The sequence below is a fragment of the Poecilia reticulata genome, chromosome 20, assembly GCF_904066995.2.
Source record: "Poecilia reticulata chromosome 20, P_reticulata-male-v2, whole genome shotgun sequence".
NCBI classification, from domain to species: domain Eukaryota; kingdom Metazoa; phylum Chordata; class Actinopteri; order Cyprinodontiformes; family Poeciliidae; genus Poecilia; species Poecilia reticulata.
Genome location: NC_088849.1, coordinates 21,450,299 through 21,473,348, shown reverse-complemented (window position 1 = coordinate 21,473,348; position 23,050 = coordinate 21,450,299). Strand labels below are relative to the sequence as shown.

The following is a 23,050-nucleotide window of genomic DNA, read 5'->3' as shown; positions in this document are numbered from 1 at the left end:
GAAATCCTAAAACTGCTCAAATCTGACCCTACTCCATTTTTGTTTATATTTTGTGAAACAGAAAGTTGTGCTCAGTGTTTTCTTCAGAAGTTTTTGTGTTGTTTTCTTCTGTAGTTCTTGGTGCAGCGCCACCACAGGAGAGGAGGGGAACAGGTTTTTCAAAGGATTTGGTTTATTTGACATGTTGCAGTGTAGAAGCTGAAAATGTAACAAATGTTGCAATTTTGGACCCAAATCAAATTGAAACTACCAGGGGTGCTTACTGTTGGAGGACGGAAACAGGCATCTTGGTGGTATCCATAGCAACCATTGGATTGTGATATCTGGTTAACTGGGAGGCAAGACGAGACTCTTTAGCTTGGTTATGTGTAAAACAAAATGTGAACTGTTGAGTACAGTGGAGGATCTGTGATGCTGTGGGCCTGTTTAACCTCCAAGGGTTTGGGATTGGATAAAATCAGGTGTCTGAAAACTGAAAATAGGTCGAAAGCAGCAGGAACTGAGTTCTATTTCGTGATCTTCATGCAGATTTTTGCTTTATAATGTGAGTAAATCTGTTGCGCCCCAATCTGAAAAACGTTAATGTCAGCATCAAATTCTGCAGAGGAATATTTTCCTCAGATCAGGTGCGAGAAGGAAGTAAACCACCGTGCTCTGTGAACTGTAGTGGTTGTGATGCAGAGTTTCCATATTTTTGTAATCCTATCTCAGAGGGTTCTGCTCTGACAACAGTGGGGTTATGCAAGCCCAGCAGATGGTTTTCACCTTTCCATCTTGTGTTTCGTTGCCTTTTCATCGCCGTTCTTCCTCCAGACCTGTGTAGAGGTCCTTCAAGTTCCTTCACTCTAAAAACAAATACATGCTGGAAAGACAAAAATTAAATCCTAAACCAGAAATAATTTTTTATTTTCTGTGAAGTAGTTTTCACCTTCTCAGTTGATGTTTTCTTAAAGTAAGTGGTGGTTTTAGATATGTCGAATATGGCCTGACACCCAGGGTAATATGGAGCAGGGGGCGGCATATATTTTTGCAAAAACATACAAACAAACAAACAAACAAACAAACAAACAAACAAACAAACAAACAAACAAACAAACAAACAAACAAACAAACAAACAAAAAACAACGCTTGATTTATTTTTGTAGAGCATATCTAAAATATTTAAAGGAAAATGAAGTTTGAGAAGCTACAATGCTATTTGACACACATCGGCTACCATTTGCAAAGCAGCCAATCAGAGAGCAGCATTCATTTTCCTTGTACCTGATTGGCTGAGCCACCAAGAGCAGAAGTAAGGAAGACTAGATGTCAGCTTCTGCTGCAATGGTTCCATCCATCCATCCATGTATCTATCTATCTATCTATCTATCTATCTATCTATCTATCTATCTATCTATCTATCTATCTATCTATCTATCTATCTATCTATCTATCTATCTATCTATCTATCTATCTATCTATCTATCTATCTATCTATCTATCTATCTATCTATCTATCTATCTATCTATCTATCTATCTATCTATCTATCTATCTATCTATCTATCTATCTATCTATCTATGCCTTCATGTTTCTCTTGTGAGGCGTTTAAATCTGGCAGCGAATGCTGAGGTTGAAGTCGCTGCCTGACGGTTCACTGAGTGTGTGTGTTGGTGTTGTGTATTCATTAGTGTGTGTGTGTGTGTGTGCTGTGAAGTAGCTGCACATGGACTTTCAGGAGGCAAATGACAGGAAAGCATGAAGAGAGGTGGTCACTCACCATGGTTACTGCTCCTCCTTTTCAAACTGTAATTTTGTTCCTCTTGCAGCGCTGAGAGGAGCCTTTAGCGGCAGACCGCTCATTATGAGCTGAATTCATACGAACTGCATCCTCCTCTTTGTTAGCCGCTTCATTGAGGTCTGGGAGCTTTTGGCTTTGACTCTGTGGAGCGCTTCCTTTATGATTGCAGATGTGTGCAGAAATGAGCAATCTTTCATGTGCGGAAGCTTAACGAGGTTAAAAATGCTTCCAAGAGATGCAAGAGGGAGCGACTTTTGTTCTCTGATTGAAAGTGAGACGCTGATTTGGGTTTGCGTTTTGTTTGCGAGGCCAATGTTGCATCAAAGGATGAATTTAAAAAGGGTCAAAAAAGGCAAGATTTTATAGACCGCTTCATTTCTTCCACAAGTCTCCCTATTGTACTGTATATTGTTCACTCTTTTTCTTCTATCGTGCAACAAATTTAAAAAAATAATTTCTTTCAAACTCGAAAATGAAATTTGCTACAAACTTAGAGGTTCAGTTACTATAAAAAAATAACTATTCAACTCACCGTAAAATTAGGAAAGCAATATTATGAAACCCTAACCCTAAGTTGAATCTTCAACGCCTCATTAGCTTTCATCAGAGTCTGTCTTTCATTTGACATCATGCTGACTCCTTTCAAGATGTCTTGGAGCTTCTGTGTCTGTCTAGCGAAAGTTTGTTGTGGTGCCTCCTTCTGGGAATCAGAAGATGACCCCAGACTGCTCTGACTAATTGTTAATCCTCTTTGTCTAGTCAAATCCAAAAGCTGCTCAATGTCTAATTTTTTTTGCTTGTTAGAATTTGCCTTTGTATCTTGAAAAGGTTTTGCCTTGAATCTTTTACGCTGCTACGGTTCAACAGTGAGAGCAGAACCAGCGTCTTACATCGCTATTTGTTTAGCTTTCTGACCGTCATGCTAATCCGGGTGAGTGTTTGTAGCTGTGCGCTGCTTTACCTGCTATCTGATCGCTCCATATGTCTTTTTTTTTTTTACTGCAGTGAGTCTCGATGTCAAGTATGGCACTGTTTTTATGCCATATTAGATTCATCGTGTTGATGCATTTTGACCTGCTTCACCCCAGGTGCTTCAATTTTCCACCAACATGCAAACTTCCCCATTCACTCAGTATGTTATAGTTACACACAACATCGCTTAGGATTTGTTGCTGCGCGTTTGCTCAGTGTGAAGGAAAGAGGAGACCAGCTGCACAGGCAGGCTGCGAAATGAGATGCAGGTAATCGGTTTGTGTGATCGGCAACAAGAGACCGTGATCGGCGATCACTGATCATACACTTTTTTACGGAAATCGGCCGATTATGATCGGTGGCCGATCGATCGGCACACCTCTAATAATATTCGATCCTTTGTCAATAATACATAAAGAAACAGGAAACGTATGATTCTGCATGAGATCAACAGTAAGCGTCTCATCCCCTCTGTTTCGGCGGACGTTAATTAACAATGAGGGTTAAAAGTTTAATCCCCATTCAGACTTCATAATAAGCGCTGTCAGGAAGTAGATACCTCACCTGCAATGCCTGTGACAATGGTGAGGCTCCAGGAACAATGGGGCTGTTTTCCTCTGGACGTAATCCAACATACACAAACATACAGCTTTCCAAACACATTTCTTACAGTCATTTATGATAAATTAAAGATAAAAAAATAAAGAAAAAACCCCACACAATCTGAATTTATTATAGCTGGGAAACAGACATCAAACGAGCACTAAATTTGTTTCATCTTTAGATTTGTTTCATCCACGTCTTCCGCTCGTCTTTGATGGACGGCCTTCATTTCCATGACTAAACAAGCACCTGACCTGGTTTGAAACGGAGACTGGTCCACTTAATATTCACGGTGTTCTTTGAAACTAAAAGCTCAGTGAAAACTAAAGGAAGATGTGGGGGGAAGATGATCCTTTCAAATTAATGATAAACATTCTGATTTTAAAACTAAAAACGAAGAATTAAGAGAAGTGCTTTGCATGTCGTTATTGACATTATGCATTTCTTGGTGCTTTCTTACGTTTACGTAAAGAAGAAACTGTTTTTCCTAATAAACAGCAACTAGCACAGGTTATAAGAAGTATTAAGATCATAACTATGCAGATGATACACAGATCTACATGACAAAATCAGCAGGTAACTCTGAACAGCCATCGCTATCTACAATAACTCTTTGACAACAACATTTAATTTCCCTCTGGGATCAATAAAGTATTTTTGAATTTGAATTTGAACAGATGCTTTGAACAAACCAATTCATGGAGTCGCTATAACTTTATTCAGCTGAACAGAACTTTAATTATTTCTTAACTAAGATGTTTCCTTAAAGTTTCACAGCAGATGTTTTTCTTAAACCTTTTAAACAACAGTAATTATTACATGGAAATAAAATTGACTGAGAAAATCTGACTTATGCCTTTCAGAACTGCTTTGACCTTTGACTTGACTTTTTTTATCATCGTAACCATGGAAACGTGTAACTCTTCAGTTGACAGTGAAGAGTCAACTGTGTAATTTGACAGACAGTGTAATTTGATCACACAATTTCATTGTGTGATCAAATTGTAATTTTGCTCCCAGGTTTATGTGATTATCCGAACCTCACATCTAATAAAAACCAATGAGATAGTCATGATTAATAACACTCAAATGAAAGTTTAATCTCGTTGCCTTTTAGTATTATTATAATTTTTGGAAACTCTTCACCAAGCCATGGGATACGATTTAAATGAAACAACATCTGAAGCTTCTTGTGTTAATTCCTCCATGCAGAAATGTTCATTTCTAACTTTGGTTTCCAACGGTGAGCACCAAAAACCTTCACCTTTAACACCCAGAACATCATAGTTCTGGTTATTATGGATCTACGTCTTTAACCCTTCTATGTTTGTCTCAAATCCAGTAGGTTGACTTCACAATAAATACAGTCAGGTTCACTGTATTTATTCTAACAAAAGAGAAAATGAAGTTATTTTGTTTAAATAAAATAAACAAACTGCAGAGCAATAACTCCCAGTGAGTAGATAACATGTTTAATTTTAACATAATAACAGTTAAAAACAAATACAAAACATGGCAATATTACACATAAAACCTTGCATTTGATTAAAGTTTGTCTTAAATATATGTTAATGTATAATACTTTTAAAGAAACTTGACCATAGTTACTGATGGCAACAGAAAAAAAGGGGGCGGAGCTGTCAGTTACTGGTTGCTACGGTAACCACCAACTGCCAAGAGCAGTGTAACAGAACTTGAAACACCAATAAATGTCTGGAGAAACAACATCTTAACTAAACAAAATAAATTCAAAGAATAAATAAACACATTTTTGACAAAACTTCACGTCTATAACATTGTCAACATCAAACCCTGCCACACATCATATGTAGCAGGGTTTCAAACAATAAGCCGTACCTTACATCTCCACGGTATTTGCTGCCGGACTGCAGATCGCCCGATAGCTGAAGTGATCAAGCTGCCTGTGCGAACCATCCATCCTGCCAGGCCCTCTGGGCCACTGATGGAGAGCCGGATTGATAGATGGATGGAAAACAAGACGTTATACAGAGCAATAAAAACCTATGCCAGCTCTCAGTCGAGGCCGGAAACACTCAGCGGCAGCAAATAAATAGAAATGTAACTTTAGAAGGCGGCTGAACTTCTGAGGGTTTGGGCTTAAAGTTTCTGTTAAACTTTGCCTGAAAGTTCTGGTTAACAAGAAAGAAAAGCACACAAACTGATGACTAAAATGACTAAAATTCTCACAAGATGCAACTAAAAGGAGACAAAACTACTATCGAAAGAGTATTTTGCTTTTATGTCACATTTTTCAAAACTAACTTGAGTAGAGCCACCATTGGTAGCAAGAAGAAAAAAATCTTCCCAAGGATTTTTGTACAGGTTCTCATGCAAATATGGTGGTACACTTGAAGACGAAACTAACAAGTAACTTTTCAGAAAGACATAGAAGCTCGTTTTAAGTCAATAAGATATATATTTCATGTATAACATGGAAAAATGTCTTCTTATAAACAATCTCCCAGTGGAACCAGTACTTCTTTATTGATATTTAAAAATTATTGACTTAAAACAAGTTTCTATATAATGATGAAAAGTTTTTTCTAAGATAGTTTTGTCTTATTTCAAGTGTACTAAGATATGTGCACTGCAAATTACACAAACAAAAAAACCACTTTGTGTTTATGCAGTGTGTGACTGAAGACGGGAAGGTTTGCGACTCGTTAAGATCGTCGCTCTGCCTCAGACAGAAAATTAACGCTTGGATAATTAGTGTCAATACATAAAGCAACGCTACCGGAATAAAACTCATTTAAATGTTTAAATGTGCAGTAATGGGTAAAAATATGCATTAAAACTGACATATTTTCCAAACTAACAGAAGAGACGATTGATTTATCCGTGAAGAGTGTTTCTTAAGCCACACTTGGCGAATATTTTTGTGTACAAGAAGCATTGAAGCATAAAAATCAGCACTTTCAGCTCTCAGCACGGTGACTGACATCCTCCGTGTTTTTATTTCTCTTATACCTTTGGCATCTCCTGAAGACAGGCCCAAATTAGGGGTTATTATTGTTGCCAAGGCAACCTACAGGGTAATTTTCTGTAATTTTCCAAGAGAGAGTTCTCTATTGACAGCAGAGTCCATATAGTGTTGCGGTATAGAAAATGAAAACACAGACAAACACAATAAGGAGGCATATTTGTTGTCTAGAATATTCTGCTGCAGTATAAAAATGCTGTTAGCACAGAAAATCTGATTTAATTTCCTAAAATGGCACCATCAAACAGACAAAATATAAAGCTATGTGCAATTTCCGGCATTTAGAAGAAAAATAAATAGAAAATGACATATTCAGGCAGAAGAAACTCTTTCAGAAAGAAGTGAACTTTTTCCATAAAGTTACTCGAATCAAAGTAGATAATTACTTCGCATTTGTGTTTAAAATAGATCATTACATAAAGTTGTATGTATTTTAAGCATTAAATGTGTTAATTTTGATGATTATGGCATATTGTCAATAAAAAACCACAAATGTAGTTTTTTTTTCTTCCCATAAAGGTGAAATTCAAGTGCTACTCATCGCCCTTGTTTTTTAACAAGGGCGACATTAAACTGCTGCTGTGGCAACAAATTGTTGCTAGGTAACCAAAGAGTGAGTGAGTTGCTAGGCAACCAAAGAGTGAGTGAGTGAGTTGATTCCACCACCTTTCCCAGAATGCTGTGCGGTTCTGGACTATTCTTTATATTGAATATTCTATTGCCTGATAAAACACTTGACATTTCTGTATTTTTACAGCCATTATGTAATATTTTAGTTTTTTTGTATGTTTGCATTAGCTACATAATGGCCAGTTAGATTCTGTTTTTCCAATTGAATTTAATTTTATTGAGCTCTACCTACAATTTTTCATCACTACTATAGATTTCTGCCTTAAGTATATTTTACAGTGTGCATTTGAGGACAGTTTGCATTTTTAGTCATTAAAGCTCAGATTAAACCGTGCACATTCTCCCCCGCTAAGCTCACTCTGGAAGATAAGCCTCCATAGACTCACAGAATTACTTTTTCTCTCTGTGAAATCTTCTGATTTCTTCCTTCGCTGCTTCTCTGTGTCAAATATTCCGCATGTAGATTTAAAATATGTGTAAGCTGAGCTATTCATGCTGACTCGTGTTGAGTTTTGTCCTCTCGACTGTAGATTTCCTTTTTATCCCTTTCAGCTCTGCAATGGCGGCTCTGTGACGGATCTGGCCAAAGGCATGCTGAAAAGAGGAGAGAGGATGGAGGAAGCCATTATTGCCTATATTTTGCATGAAGCTCTGAAGGTGAGGGTTAGTTTTAGCTTGCAAGAGGGGGAAGGAAAGATGGCAAAAGAGTCAAAATGAGGTAATTACACCAGCAGGTGTTTAACAAAAAGAACAACAAAAAAAAGTTAACCTCTTGTATTTGCAGGGCCTGCAGCACCTGCACATCAACAAAACCATCCATAGGGACGTGAAAGGCAACAACATCCTGCTGACGACGCACGGAGGAATCAAACTCGTGGACTTCGGTAGGCAGAGAGAGAAAGAGAGATCCTTTAACGTTACGTCTCTTTCTGGCACTAATCCGCCCAAATCGTGTTCTGGCTCTATTTAACGGAAGAAGGTCAAACCCATTACTGGGAGCTGCCTGCCAAATAAACGGCGACGCCAATTAGTTTCCTTGAGAGGCCGAAACAAAATTACACCAGCTCGCCAACGCGGCTGATGATTACACTTTTCATTACACCCTATCTTCACTATTGTTCCCCAGACAGCAAAGGGCAGCGTTGCTATTCTTCCCCTGCTTTCACTCATTTGCTTTTTTGGCTTTCTTAACCAAATGAGGCAACCAAAGTGAAGGGCTCATGATAGGCAAAGTGATTCTGACTATTTACAGCAGATGACTCATTCCGAGTTTTCTTCAGGCACTGGAAGGGGAAAATAAAAACAGCCGCCTGTTTTCATTACAAATAAAATCCACCCCACCTCCTCCCTCAACTTGTGTGTAGGTTTGCATTTTGTCTGCTAATTGTGGGCCTTCTCTTAAAAGCCTTTTCTTGTAGCTCAGAGGTGCAGCTCTTACATGAAGAGGAGCGGAGTGGAGGGGGGTTTAATGGAATCGCTAATGCGCAGCAAGTCCATCGCAGCTTTCTGCTTTCATCGTTTATTGCAAAAGTTTTCAAGAATACAACATCCATGGAAATAGCCGATGTTAAATTGCTGATATTTTATTAAAGTTGATCTATTATAACAGGTTAGGATAGGTATATGGGCGCTACAAAGCATCTTCATTACATTTTTGGCAAAAAATCATTATTAGATAATGAGATTTCGTCCTGTTTTGATATTCTGTCAGGATGAGCTGTTTTAGGGCCTCTTGTCACTTTAAATCTAAATAAGCTGCTGCTGGCCACAACCCCAATTAAATGTTTACACTCACATGTGAAAATGGCTGCAAACAGATGCACAATTATACAGCTGTACATCTTTGAAAAGCAGAAGTTGAACCTCCTGCACAACCAACAAGAATGAAGCAAAAGGTTTCTGGGTGGTAAGTCACTTCAAAACACTTGTCTTTTCCAGCAGCCGTTGTTCAGTGAACACAGCAGTAAAAGCAGCTGCTCGAGCTCAGGTTCGGTTGCTAGGTAACAGGGCTGGGCTCGGCTGGCGTTGCTAGGTAACGGCGCAGTACGTTTAGATTGTGACTCAACATTTGGAAGGTTTCTGAAACAGCTCATTCCCCAAATGCCAAAAATACATTCACTTTTTGGCTAACAAAAATCCGGCGAGGTGGTTTTATTAAACGCTTGGGGTGTTTTTAAAAGCAGCTAAGACCAAAATGAAAATATGAAAATATTTAATTTGGCATAATAGGTTCCCTTAAATGCACAGCAGGCATTTTTAAATAAAAAGATTATAAAACGTGATTACAAATAACATTTTCTAAACACGTCAGTTCCAGCGTCTTTGTTAGTTTCACACTTATTATTAGTTTTACACAATAAATAGATTTACTTTTCTTCAATTCATCAGTTTTCAGTTTACAGTCTTTCGCCAACAGCTTCTCTGTGATACTACTTCAATACAAGTAAAATATTAAGAATGTAATCTCAAAAAATTTAAACAAGGTAAAAAATGTTATATACAGTTAAAAAAAGTTTGGGTTAAGTTACTAGTGTGACTAATTGCTCTATGAAAGCATAACTGACAAAATAAAAAAATTCCACCAAAGTGGGCGGAGCCAAGAGACACAGAGGGGCGTGGCCAAGTGTGGCTATGAGCAGAAACGGTCAAGCAGGTCTGTGGAAAAAAAGAAAGAAGCACTTTTGCTAATTTATATTTCATCTATATATATTTTTAATATATTTTGATTTATATGTTTTAACAAGCAATTGAGCCATATCCATACAAATACCATCTCAAAACACTTTTTTCAAGTTGAGGCTAGCATTGAGCTGTTTTCTGTGCCACAAATGGAAAGTTGTGATTGACCGTAGCATATTTGAAAGCAAGCACATCATGCAAAGCTTAGTAATTGAGGGTAAAATGCAAATAATAGTCAGTGACCCAAACGAAAGCCCAGATGATGAAAAGGATTTTGTCCGGAAGCATTTGAAAGCTAAATGAGTTCAACTTTTTCTGTTTCCACATCTTGAATCTGCAGTTTGTCATTGTAATAAAAGCTTTCCATTCAAGCTTTGCCGTCATGCAACACATGATTTAGGTAAGAGATGCTGTGTGGTGCCACCATTTTAGTCTGCAAGAAGCAGACTAAAATACAGGGCATTCTGGGTAAATACAACCAAAGCAAACGCGATAGCTTAGCGCAAGTGGGAGAAATGGCTCTTTTACTAAAGACAAAAGAGAAATTCTACAACCGCTAAAACCTGTCGCTACCCCAATTTTGTTTTTATTTTGTGAAGAAGGAAGTTGCGCTTATATCTTCTGAGTTTTTTTTTTGTCATTTCCTTCTGTGGTTCTTGGTGCAGCGCCTCCAGAGGCAAGGAGGGGAACAGGTTTCTTATAGGTTGAGCCTGGAGGGAGAAAGATGGAGCAGTTTGGATAATAATGCTGATGTGTGACACGGTGACTCAAAGCGACTGGCGGTTTACTCCGCTCTGCGTCGTGCTGCTGGGATTAATGTGAGTTTTTTCTCCTGTGGAGGGGCGGATGAGGAGATAAAGCCCCTGTTGTGACTCATCACCAGTGGAGACAAAATGGCAAAGAGACGGACCCAAAAAAAAAAGGAGCAGCAGAAGAATGAGTGGAGATCTTTGCTCATGAATATTTTAATTGTCAGTGTTTCCTCTCTAATGGTTATTAAGTGGGGTCCACTTCTGGCTAATGCCATAAAAAAGACGCAATATCAATATGAGTTGTTTACTTACTCAGACTTATTCTAGATGTTCAGTCCGTCTTGACTCATGTTGGGTGATTCGTAAGTCTAGAGATTTTTGGGGGGATTTTAACAATACAACGTTGCCTGGCTCTGTGTGTGTCAGCTTTGTGCTGCAGATGATTATAATCCTCTTTGATGTTTTTCGCTCTAGTGTTTTCTCTCCATCCTGCGCTGCCACTGCGATTCAGAAGCTGCTCAAAGTTGGGTTTTACAGGCGCTTTCTGCAGAGGCAGGAGCATTTACAGACATTTCTTTGTTTCTGGGTTAGAATAGAAGACACCTATTCCTGTTTAATCTTAGTTACACATTTAACCATCTGGATAATCAGCTTTGTTTTCCTTAAAGACACTTTATGTTAGAATAACACTCAGAGTTTATATGCAGAAAAATCTGGCACCTCCTGATTTCAGTGTTTTCCAGATCTGGAAAAAACAAAACACCAGAAGATATGAGAAAGAAAGAAAAATCTTTATTTCCCTCTTCCATTTCTAGAAAGTTTGCTGTCTGTCTTTCTTATCTTCCTTCTTTCATTTCTACGTTTTTTATTTCCTCTTTCTCTCCTTCTTTGCATTTCTACCTTTTCTTCCTTCCTTCCTACTTCCACCCTTCTTTCCCAAATATTCAAATATTGAAATTCATTTAATCTGAAAAATACAAATTCAGATGTTTTCTACACTTTATTTCATTCTGTACATTTAATTTACATTTCTTTTTTTTTTACAAATTGTCTTTGCATATTTTTGAAGAAATGTTCCCTAAACCTTTTTTGTTGGTTACTTTGCTCCTGCAGCAGTACAGATTTTTACTTTTTACAGTGAGGGACACATAAATGATTATTCAAATAAAGGTTTATTGCTACACCAACACTGGCTTAATACCTACCAAGTCCTGATTCGGTTTGAGAAAAACTAAGACAATAAAATTAACTCTTTTAAGCAACTTCATCCATCCATCCATTTTCTTTACACCCTTGTCCCTAAGTGGGGTCGGGACTTTTAAGCAACTTTTTGTTTTAAATTTCCAGCAAATTAAAACGGACAAAAAAACATTGACTCATGAGGTTCAGGCTGAGTTATGCAGCAACATGTTGCCCCAAAGATGCCTTTTTGTGTCAGTAGATGTTTTTATATTTTTTCTGGAGGCCATTTTTGGGTTCAACTCGCTTCAGTCGGAGCCAGCCGAGGGACACGAACCAACATGGCGTAACGCTGATTCATCTGGACCGGAGTCCCCTCTGCGGGCCAGCATACTCCATGCTTCCCTATATTGCACAAATAAAGGATGCGTGAGAAAACAATACCTCTCACTTATTAACTAGTGGTGGGACTCGACTGAAAGGTTTTAATAGGGTCTGTAATTAATTTATAAAACTGTCATCAAAATAAGCAATATTTTTATATCCCAAACTCCCTTTTCTGCTAAATTATTCAATAGACACATGAGATCAACAATAAAATTCGTTGTTTTTAAATCTATTATTTAGGTTATTCAACTATCAGATTGGTGCAAAGTGTTATTAAACACCTTCTATGTAATTAAAAAAATACTTATTTTAGAAATGCGGAGCTGACGTCTGCTCTGCTTTAGCATGTTTAGCATTAAGATGCTATTTTCGGCTTGCATAGATTCGATGAGAAGATAATAAGCTAACTCGTTTTAGCACAACTTGAACACAACAGTAGTCGTTTCCATCGTCGCTTCAGATTGTTTTTCGAAAGAAAAATGTATCCCCACTGGGCAGAAAGAAGCGGCCTGGTAGTTCTATGGTTGTTTGCGAATGTTACTTGTGCGTCGGATTTACGGGTGTACCGAAACACGCGAACACAAAGGTTCCGTCTCGGGAGACTTTCGTATGGAAAAAAAATTCTAACTCGATAAAATCTGTGTAATTAATTTTTTTTTAAAAGAACAACTAACAAGTAGGACAAGAGGAAACACTTGCACACATATCCAAGAACAAAAATAATAAGCTTACCACTAATTTTCTGTTTTAAAAGGAGTATTAAGAAGTGACCTCTTATTTAATCCTATGAAATATATAACTTTCTCACTTCGTAATTATCAGAAATGTATAGTTAAAAACAATTAATCGAAATTAATGCATTAAAGTCCCAGCGATATAAACAAAACACTCAGCTACAAATGATCTTGTCCTGTCTTCAGCTACTAAGGCTTGTTACATTTGAATTATATTCAAATGTTGTTCTCGAGATGTCCAGCAAAGTCTGACGCCGTCACACGAGGATTTGTAATTCAAAGTAATGTATAATTTTAATGCTTCTATCTGCATGTACAGTATTGTCAGTCACAGAAAAGATCTAAAAACTTCCTTATATAGTTTGATCTTGAACATTTGAGCAGCATGCTCCTGTTTTTTGTTGAAATTTTGACAAATCATCACTTTTAGCAACAGATTTGATCTTTGTAAGAAACAGAAACACAATGAATAGATATTTATCAATATGAATATGCCAGATTTAGCCAAATAAGCTAATTTTCATCTGTAACTTCCTGGAAGGAATTTAAAAGAATTACATTATGATTTACAGTAAACATTTATAATGAAAAATCAAAACAAGTCACATCGGCAGGGAAAAAAACATTTAAAAATATAGAGACGCAATAGCCCTGCGTCTGTCTATTATTACCTCCATTGAGCCCTGAGGCTAAGCTAACTGAAGTGTGTATTTTTTTTTCCTTGCAGGTGTTTCAGCCCAGCTGACAAATACCCGCCTGAGGAGGAACACTTCAGTAGGAACCCCCTTCTGGATGGCCCCCGAGGTACATGAAAACGGCCCCATAAAAGCTCCCCAGCCTCGTCTTTTTCCACTACATTAGCCTGGAGCAGATCCCAGTGGGCAGTTTAGTTCATAATGATCCAAGAGATAACGCCGTCAAACACAATGTGCAGGAAAAATGGCAGCCTCCATCATTCATGTCCCATCATGCCCCACTGTCCCCAAACTACAGGCAGCCGTTGGACAGAAATGATCACATTTAAAAGTGGCCATTTTCTGTCATTACTGACATGTCAGTTTTTCTTCTTTATAGCCGACTGATACAGATTTTATTGTTGAATAATTTCAATTCAGTCTACTGTCTTTCTCGATTGTTACACATAAAAGAAGCCAATTTCTTTATGGTCATATTTTTTGTTTGTAGAGAAATATGCAAACATAAATTATAAAAAAGGATTTGTACTTAAATCGCACCTGGAGTCCCAGTATTACTAGTATTTTAATATGTTTAATGTGATAAAATAGTGCCATTTGTAAAGTGAACCAAATCTGACTTTCCACAAAAATAATTTAATTTCTCCGTTGACGAAGGAGAAATGATAAATATAAACTAGAACAAAGAACTGTATAGGTCAGTGCATCAATCATTATTTCCATTTTTAATCGACAATAGATTAAAACATAAAAAAATGATTGAGTTTTTTGTGATTTTTGTTTTTAATTGGTTAACCTCCCCCCTCCCAAAAAATAATGTTTTTCATATTTTCAATTTTATTCTTGGGTTAAAAATTCAAAATGATAAAACAGGTGCAGATTAGAATTTTATTTAATCTTCATTTAAGTCACTATTGAGATTAAAAGTGCATTCTGGGTAACTACAACCAAAACAAACACTCATATTTAATGCTAGCAGGAGAAATGTCTTGTGATCTTTACTAAACATGCTAAAATCTGACCCTTGTACATTTTTGTTTACATTTTGTAAAGAAATGTCTTCTTCAGAGGTTTTTATGTTGTTTCCTTCAGTGGTTCTTGGTGCAGCGCCCCCACAGGCGAGGAGGGGAACTGGTTTTTCAAAGAGTTTGATTTGTTTGACTCTGCAGCAGCTGAAAATGTAACAAATGTTGCAACTTTGGTCCCAAATCGTACCTAGTCTACCAGACTATTGGGAAAGCATCCTGGCCGTAATAGTGCTTAGTTTTTGAGCTTAATAAAAATAATTTAAGGTAAGGCAAGGTAATTTTATTTTTTTAGCAACAAGGCAGTTCAAAGTGCTTTACATGAATTAAAAGGAAATACAAACAAAACCAAAGGAAAATGTTGGTTCTCCATGTTTGATTCTGGGTTACTATTCTATGAGTAGTAATAAACAGGGTGATGAAATATCAGGCCAGTGAGAGAATTTAAGCTGTGAATTATTCATTTGCATAATGTTAAAAATTAGACTCTCAAAGCACTATTCACTTTCCACAGAAAGCAAGAAAGAAATTAGTTTAAAAACTCACTTAAAGTCATTGCTTTATAGAATTAATTTAGGTTACTTTCTCTGTTATTCCTCTTTTGATAAACGTAATTACTGGTGATCTCTGTGCCAACAACATTTACGAAAGATACAAAGAGTCTAGTGCTTCAGAAGATCCACCTTTAAGCAAATCTTTTATTTAAATTTCGTTGGACTGAATACACAACACCTCTAAACCACAAAGATAGACGCGACAAATAACCAACCGTAACCACAATTAAGCCCAAAACTACAACGGAAGAGAAATTTGCAACCTCTGCTGGGTAGAATTAAACTTACCAGCCACATTTTGTAACCAACGTATTTAAACCTTAGTCTGTTTGGATACTGTTGCCTAAAACTCCCAAATCAAAGGAACATTTTACATACGGTTTGCATGCAGTGCAAACCAGGCATTGGACCACAGGTGGTGTGACGCAACAAGACGGGATCCAAGGATTTTAATTCACTTTGCATGTTTGTAGACAAAATCCTGAGAAAGAGCCTTGCTTGTTGCTCCGTCTGACATCAAACAATACTTTACTGACTGATTTAGGTCTGAAGAAGATTTTACTGATTTAGTTTCAGGGTAAGTTTCATATTTTTGGTCAGATTTGTAACTTTTTTTTTTTTTACATTTAAAACCTAATGTTTCTCTTTGCTAGTTAATGATCTTGGAAATTGACTTTGTTGTTATTTTTTTTACAAATTCTGGGAGGAAATTTGATAAATTAGTACTTGTGCGTCTCCCTGGTAAGATAGTGATTATTTCTTTGCTCATGTCATCTTTGTACATAGGTTAATACCCGATGAGAACAGAGAACACAAATTGTATTGATGTCAGGCATTTTGCAATAACAGTAGTGTGTGCATGTGTGTGTGTGTCCGCATGCCTCCCACCCGAATGATTCATGTTTTTGATTGGGTACCATGTTACCCCCAGGCCAAATATGATTGACTGGAGGAGTGTGTGGCTCTGTGTGTGTTCACTTCGCTGAAAGCATGATGTTAAGTAGTTGCTTTTGAGCAGCATCAGTCTCTTTTTTTTTACGATCCCTGATGTTTGATAAAAATATATTTCACTGCAAGATACAGAACTGTACAAAATCCAGAGTTTCATGTTATATTGTTATCTTTTTATGGAGATGTTTAAATGTCGTTTTGCAGCAGATCTTTCTACCTCCTGTGAATTTTTTATTTTTATTTAAATATAATCATATAATCAAAATCTAAACATGTTCTTTTTTTAATGAGGAATGTCGTAACAGTGAAACTGTAACACCTTGTATAATATTTGGGCGTTGTCTAAAAGAAACAGCCACATGCTTTTCTTAAAGGGGCAGTAGTGTGAATTTTACAAGCACGTTGCGTTGCTAGGTAATAGACTGGGCTTTGCTGGTGTTGCTAGGTAACGGTGCACTGCCTGGTGAATGTGACGTAACAATCCATAGGTTTTTGAAACAGTTCATTTTCCAGACACCAAAAAACATGAAGTTATTGCGAAAAAACGACCGGGTGTATTTTCTCCAATTGTTTGGACTGTTTTTAGAAGCAGTAAAAACCTAAATGAAAGTACAAAATGTGAATTTTGCATTATAATCCCCCTTTAAATAGACCAAGATAAGTGGCAGGATAAGAAACAGTGCAACAGTGGCTTTATAAAGGAGATAGACTCTATTTTATACTTATTTTATACAGTTCTGCCCCCTGCTCTTGCTCTACAGGTAATAGCCTGCGAACAGCAGCTGGACTCGACCTACGACGCTCGCTGTGATGTCTGGTCTCTGGGCATCACAGCTATAGAGCTGGGAGATGGAGACCCTCCTCTGTCTGACCTCCACCCGATGAGAGCCCTTTTTAAAATACCCAGGTGAGCCTCCATAAAGAAATATTACCTGCAAGCTGATTGAAAAGTACAAAAAAATAAAAAATGTATGTTAGTTTGAATGAAAGAAAGAAAGAAGTGAAATCCAAGTCTCCAAAGTGTGGCCAATAGGAACACGTAGTTCTCATGTGATGTCACACTTCTAACTGACACACTTTGTAACTGACAGATACCTTGGCAGGCGGTTGCTATGGAGTTGCTATGACAACAAGGAGCAAGCCACAAGCTTAGAATTAGCTCACTTCTTGTTCCTAACCAACTGATAAAGAATATAAGTACATTACTACTATCACCAAATCACTATTTTTGAGTACTCTACCCACCTCTTTTGATACTAAGATAAATATCAGTAATATTTACTGTAGTACTTATTGTTGAACTAGCAAAGTTAGCTTGGCTAAATTAGCTTTTACCTGCAAGCTGATATGTAGCGTACGTGTCTGTTAATCTGCCAGTCACCAGAACCTTCTTATTCACATGAAGAAACTGTACGTCCATTACAAAGGCGTTTGAACATTGATTGTAAGCGTCCATAGATTTCAGGTGAAGCTCCTCCATGTTGTTCACTAGGTAGTTAACTGTGTCATAATATGAGATAAAATATCGATCTTCCAGGCTCTGATTCCATTCAGTCATTGGAGAAATGTTTTCATCGTTTTTATTTATTCTGAAGGTGAAAACTAATTTTTTATCACCAATGAATTTGGTGTGAGACTGGCATAAGCATTTACCCTCGATGTCACTCTATCTGCTCTGTCTGTCACTGATCTGACACACACACACACACACACACACACACACACACGGTCCCAGTGAAGAAGTGTTTGCCCTGGGGGTCGTGCTCCACCGGACCCGTCACACGAGCCTCTCTGAATCTGTGCGACTGCTGCAGCCAGAGCTCCAGGCTCATTGTTCGCACTCCTTACCTCCCTCCTTTCACAGCTGCTGGTTCATTCGACTGGCAGACTTGGAAAGAGAGATGCTGCGGGCTTTAACTGAACCACTGTCTGATTTTATTTAGATAACACAAGTATAAGATCACTGAGGTCAGCTTCCCCATACCCATGTTGCAAATCTTAATTATTATCTCTTTCAATCCTTATTTTTTAGATTTATGTTCAATTTGAAACAAATTTTTGTAAAAACTCTTTTAGAAGAGTTTTTAAACATCGTAGTTTTTGGTGCATCCATGTACCTGAATGTGCTAGCCGACTTCATGGCTGCTAACTATTATTTTCTCCTCTACAAAACCACAACAAAACATTGTTTGTTTATGTTTTATTTTACATCCATCTTGTTTTTTTTCTGACCACGTTTCCGTTAAACTTCAACATCCATTTAAAAAGATCATTAATGAGAGGAAATGGTAAACTGCATTGAAGTAAACACTGTTTTGGAGAATCTTCCGCCCAGCACTACTTTAGCCATGCAGAACAGCACGGCATTCTGGGAGATGTAGGCAGAGGAAAGACTTTATCTGTTCAACCTCTCAGAACAAGCTACGAAAGATTGTTGGAATCAACTAACTGACTCACTCTTTGGTTACCTAGCAACTCACTCACTCTTTGGTTACCTAGCAACTCACTCACTCTTTGGTTACCTAGCAACTCACTCACTCTTGGTTACCTAGCAACGACCTGTAGAGTAACTGGCGCAGCAGCAGTTTAAGGTACCTCCACCGTTTTTCAAAACTTCTTAAAAATAAAAAACAACAGTGGGGAGTGAAATATGTGGATAAAACAGAAATGGTTACACCAAGATTTTGGTAGTATTTCAGATATTTCAATAATCAATAATTATCTTATTTCACGAGACCTATCAGGAGTCATTTCTATAAGCCACTCTGTTTGTCTTCTGGATAACAAAAAACTCTTTAATAGTCCCTACATTCACTGAACACAATCCAGATAAACGCTAACTGCATCTGCCATCCATATTTGCTGTTTGTGTGATAAACAGGAGATGTATGTCCGCTCATTAGAGCAATTTATTGCTGCTGTTAGTAAAGCCGCCTGCATTAGCAGGCAGCACTGACTTGTCCCCCATGTGCCAGAAACCCTCTTGTAAAAAGGTACTTAAAGCAGAAGGAGGAATTATAGTGAGTCATTTGACTGCTGTGGAGTCTTTTTAAGCAGAAGAGCTCAGTCTGTCTATTTAACAGGGTTTTTTTCTCCAGTAGAGGCTTTTATGGAAATCTGCACTGGCAAAAAAAAAAGTGTTTTTATATAATAAATTAGCCGTATCTCTGCCACCCAAACACTTTTGCTTCGGTTCACCTAAAAAAAGAAAACAGTCCTTGATGTTCTCAGTGACAAATTGTTCCAGTGTTGAGATTTCTCTCCATCATTCCTCTGGGTTCCTTTGTTCTCCTCCCGCGTTAATCCCAACTTATCTTTCTGCTCATCTTTTCCATTTCTTCCTTCAACAGAAACCCTCCGCCTACTCTCCACCAAACCGAGCTCTGGTCAGACGACTTTAATGACTTTATCTGCAAGTGAGTGTGGCTGAAAGTCTCTCTGCTCCTGTCAGGACCGAGGTGTTTACTGGGAATATGATGCTCTGCCTTTGTTCTCCTGTGTCGCAGATGTCTGATTAAGGACTTTGAGCTGAGGCCCAACGTGTTGGACCTGCTGCAGCATGTGTTCATCAAGCAGACCATTGGCAGGGAGAAAATCCTGCAGAAGCAACTGATTGAACTCATTGACCTCAATCAACAAGTTGGATTGATTGAAAAAACAAGGTATTGTACCCATAAGGAAAGTGTACAGAAAAGGATTAGGGCCACCAAAAAATGGTAAATAAATTTAAAAAACTAAATTCTGATTTTTCTTTTTTTTTTTCTTTTTTGGGGGGGAAGAATTCAAATGTTTTCTTCCTCAAAATTCAGAATTTTTACTCAGAATTCAGACTTTCTTTCTCAAATTTGTGAATTTTTTTCTTGGACACTGTCTTTAATCTAAAAATGTCCTCAAAATTCTAAATTCTTCTCAAAATTAGAATTTTTACTGAGAATACTGACTTTCTTTCTACAATTTCAGAATTTTTACTTTGACACTGAAATTATTCTCAAAATTTTGACATATTTCTAAGAATTCTGTTTTTTTCCCCTCTGAATTCTGATTTCTTTTCCTCAAATTTAGAATTTTTACTCAGAATTTTGAATTGTTTCTAAATATTCTAAATTTTTTCTCAATATTCTTTGTAAATCTTTGTCAAAAGTCAAATAAATAACCAAACACTCTAAGGTGTTTGTACTCTGCGTCAAAGGCCCACTGATGATAGAAAAAAGGGAGCAAATGTACATCTTAAAAACTCAAAATTTTGTGATTAATTTCAGAATTTTTCTGGAAAAAACAAGGTTCCAAAAGTGAAAAAGTTTCTCGGGAACATTTGACTTTTTGAAATCAGAAATATCAGAGTTTTTCTAAAGAATTTCTGAAATCTCAAAAGGAGGAGTTTTTTTTCTTGCAAATTTTTGACTTTTCAGCTTTTAAAAAAGGTTTTGAGATCTCAGAAAAGTTATAGAAAAAATACTGAAATTTCTGTGTTTGAAAAGTTGAATATTTGTGAGGGGAAAAAAACTCAGAAACTTTGAGAATAATCTAAGAAATTTTGTAAAAATAAAAAATTGGGGGGAAAATGTTTAACTTTTGGAGCTTGAAAATTTTCAAGCTTTTTCTAGAAAATGTGAGCGTTTTTGGTTAAATGTACTCTTTTCTCTATCTACAATGGCTCTAATATGTTGTCAGATGTATATACGACTGTATATGTAAATAATCACATAATTGCTTCTTCCTTGTTATAGGATTTGCACATCTGCACTATATCCTGTCCCAATGTTACTTGGTAAATTTGAGTTTTAAGATTAGATTTCCATAAACTATTTAAACAATTCTTGATTTTGGGGAAAAAGTCAGAATTCTCTTTCTTAATTTTTTCAGTGGCCCTAATCTTTTTCCGTGTTTTCTTGTGTTCCTGTCCCTGCATCCCACATTTCCACCCTGAAATGCCTCGTATTTCCTGTAAACCGTGTGAGAAAGAACAACCTCCCCCTTTATGCCAGTCAGTTTTAAGTGGCGCTCTGCAGCTTAGCCTTTGCAGGCTGCATAATCCAAATTAACCTCCTTTCTGGATGTTTTACAAGCCCCGTCGCCCCCAAACAAACATCACCTCCATCCTGCAGCTGCATCAGTGGTGGTGCAACACGTCGGTTTATTCCTGTATGATCATGAAATGTTAATCCTGTTTCTTTCATTTAAGCCATCATGGAAAGACAGACAGAAGTACAGACAGTAATGACAGGTAATGGATGTATTTGTGGCCTCCTGCAAGCCACAGTAGGAGCTTTATGGTTCAATTAGGTGTGATTGTGTTTTTATATTAACCAGGTCAATTAATTTTTAGATGTAGATTGTTTATATAGTCCCTTTTATTGTAGAAATTGAGTCTATTTTCTATAGTTTTCTAGTCTATAGAAATAGCAAAAACAGATCAGCTTTAATATATTAATAAAAATTCTTAAATAATCAGCATTTTAACATGCAGCGCCTTGAAAAAGTTTTTATTCTGTTGGGGTTTTATGTGAAACATAAAAGAGTATAAATTTGAAGGAGAGGAAAATGAAACCTGATTTTCAATTTTCTCTTTGTGTTTCAAATTTTGATTTAAATCATTTTAAATATATTCTGAAGCTCATATATGGTTTTATTGATTTCCAATGTTTGAAAAGTGGCATCTTTGTACGATTTCCAGTAAAATTTGAAATATTTATATTTGATGTGAATTTCATTCTAGGCATGAACGTATTCACACAAAGAAAGGAAGCCACATGAAGACGCAAGCCGACACAGACGAGGTGGACGACCTCGCCACTCTGGAGGTTCTGGACGAGGTGAGAAACAAAACACTGGATTATTCAACTGTACACAAAACATTTAACGACTTTCATGAAACAGGTGAGACAGTCACTGATCTATTGGACTGATGCAGGTCGTCTCTAACAGAATTAGAGCCTCTAAAAATCACTTTTTCCTCAGAATTTTAACATTTTAATCTCAAAATTCCGACTTTAATCTCAAATTTCAGATTTTAATCTCAAAATTTCGACTTTAAACCCAAAATTCTGACTTTGGAGACAGAAATTTTAGATTGTTTTTAAAACAACTTTAACATCAATATCTTATCTTTAATCTAAAAATTCTGACTTTAATCCCAAAATTCTCATTTTAATTTCACAATTCTGACTCCAATTTCAAAATTCTGAGTTGAATCTCAAAATTCAGGCCTTAATTTCAGAATTTTGACTTTAACATCAACATTTTGTGTTTAGTCTCAAAATTCTTGTTTTATTCTCAGAGTTCTGGTTGTAATCAAATAATTCTGATTTTAATCCCAAATTTCTGGCTTTAATCTCACAATTTTTCTTTAATCTTAATTTTTTTTAAATCTCAGAATTGTGATTTTAACATCAAAATTCTTGCTTTAATCTCATAATTCTGCCTTTAATCACAAAATTCTGGCTGTAATCTCATCTTTGATCACAGAAGTATGAATTTAATCCCAGGCTAAGGTTTTGCTTCTGCTGGAGTCTTTAGTACAGAAAAGTATCTGGGGGGAATCAAAACTAACTTTCTGTAAGAAAAATTTGAATTTAAGACTTATTTTTTAATTGCTTGTTTAAGTCAGAATAATTTTCTCTCAGAAACTGTAAAATGCAGATTTATGTTACACAAACTATTTGTAGTTATACCAATATTATTGTTTTTTTTGTTGTTGCTGAGTAATTTATCAAATCTGGTTGCTGCGTTGACGTCCCAAATGATGCAATCAGCCTCGGTTGCCAGCGGATATTTTCGCCCATCCATCAAACTCAGAAGCTCAGCTGTTGCAGATGAACCTGGAAGTGTTTCGACATTAGTATTGATCACCAATTTATGAAAATAAAACGCTGACACAGCAGCGGCTTCCACTTGCTGGGGATTATGGGAAATATTTTATGCTGACGCCCAGATGAACACTGAGGAAGAAGTTTAATTTTTTCTTTGTGCGTTTTTTGGTCAGAATACGGTCACAGAGCATCTGCAGAGCCGCTACACCAGAGACCAGATTTACACGTATGTTGGTGACATCCTGATCGCTGTCAATCCGTTCCATAAAATGGAGATTTACTCTCCTCAGGTCAG

General features: G+C 36.9%; 1 protein-coding gene across 9 annotated transcripts in view; it reads left to right on the top strand.

Moving 5' to 3' along the window:
• myo3a (myosin IIIA) overlaps positions 1-23,050 on the top strand; it is a 70,547-nt gene that overhangs the window by 14,847 nt on the left and 32,650 nt on the right. For 6 of the 9 annotated variants that reach the window (XM_008396504.3, XM_008396501.3, XM_008396500.3 and 3 more), the window contains exons 4-12: positions 7,543-7,647; positions 7,775-7,874; positions 13,449-13,525; positions 16,708-16,853; positions 19,297-19,362; positions 19,453-19,608; positions 21,129-21,170; positions 21,663-21,759; positions 22,929-23,045. In XM_008396504.3, coding sequence (XP_008394726.3) covers positions 7,543-7,647; positions 7,775-7,874; positions 13,449-13,525; positions 16,708-16,853; positions 19,297-19,362; positions 19,453-19,608; positions 21,129-21,170; positions 21,663-21,759; positions 22,929-23,045 — 906 coding nt within the window. Of the gene's footprint in view, positions 1-7,542; positions 7,648-7,774; positions 7,875-13,448; positions 13,526-14,766; positions 15,573-16,707; positions 16,854-19,296; positions 19,363-19,452; positions 19,609-21,128; positions 21,171-21,662; positions 21,760-22,928; positions 23,046-23,050 lie in introns of those variants that run through there. The other 3 variants (XM_081601446.1, XM_081601447.1, XM_081601448.1) reach the window with 2 other exon arrangements.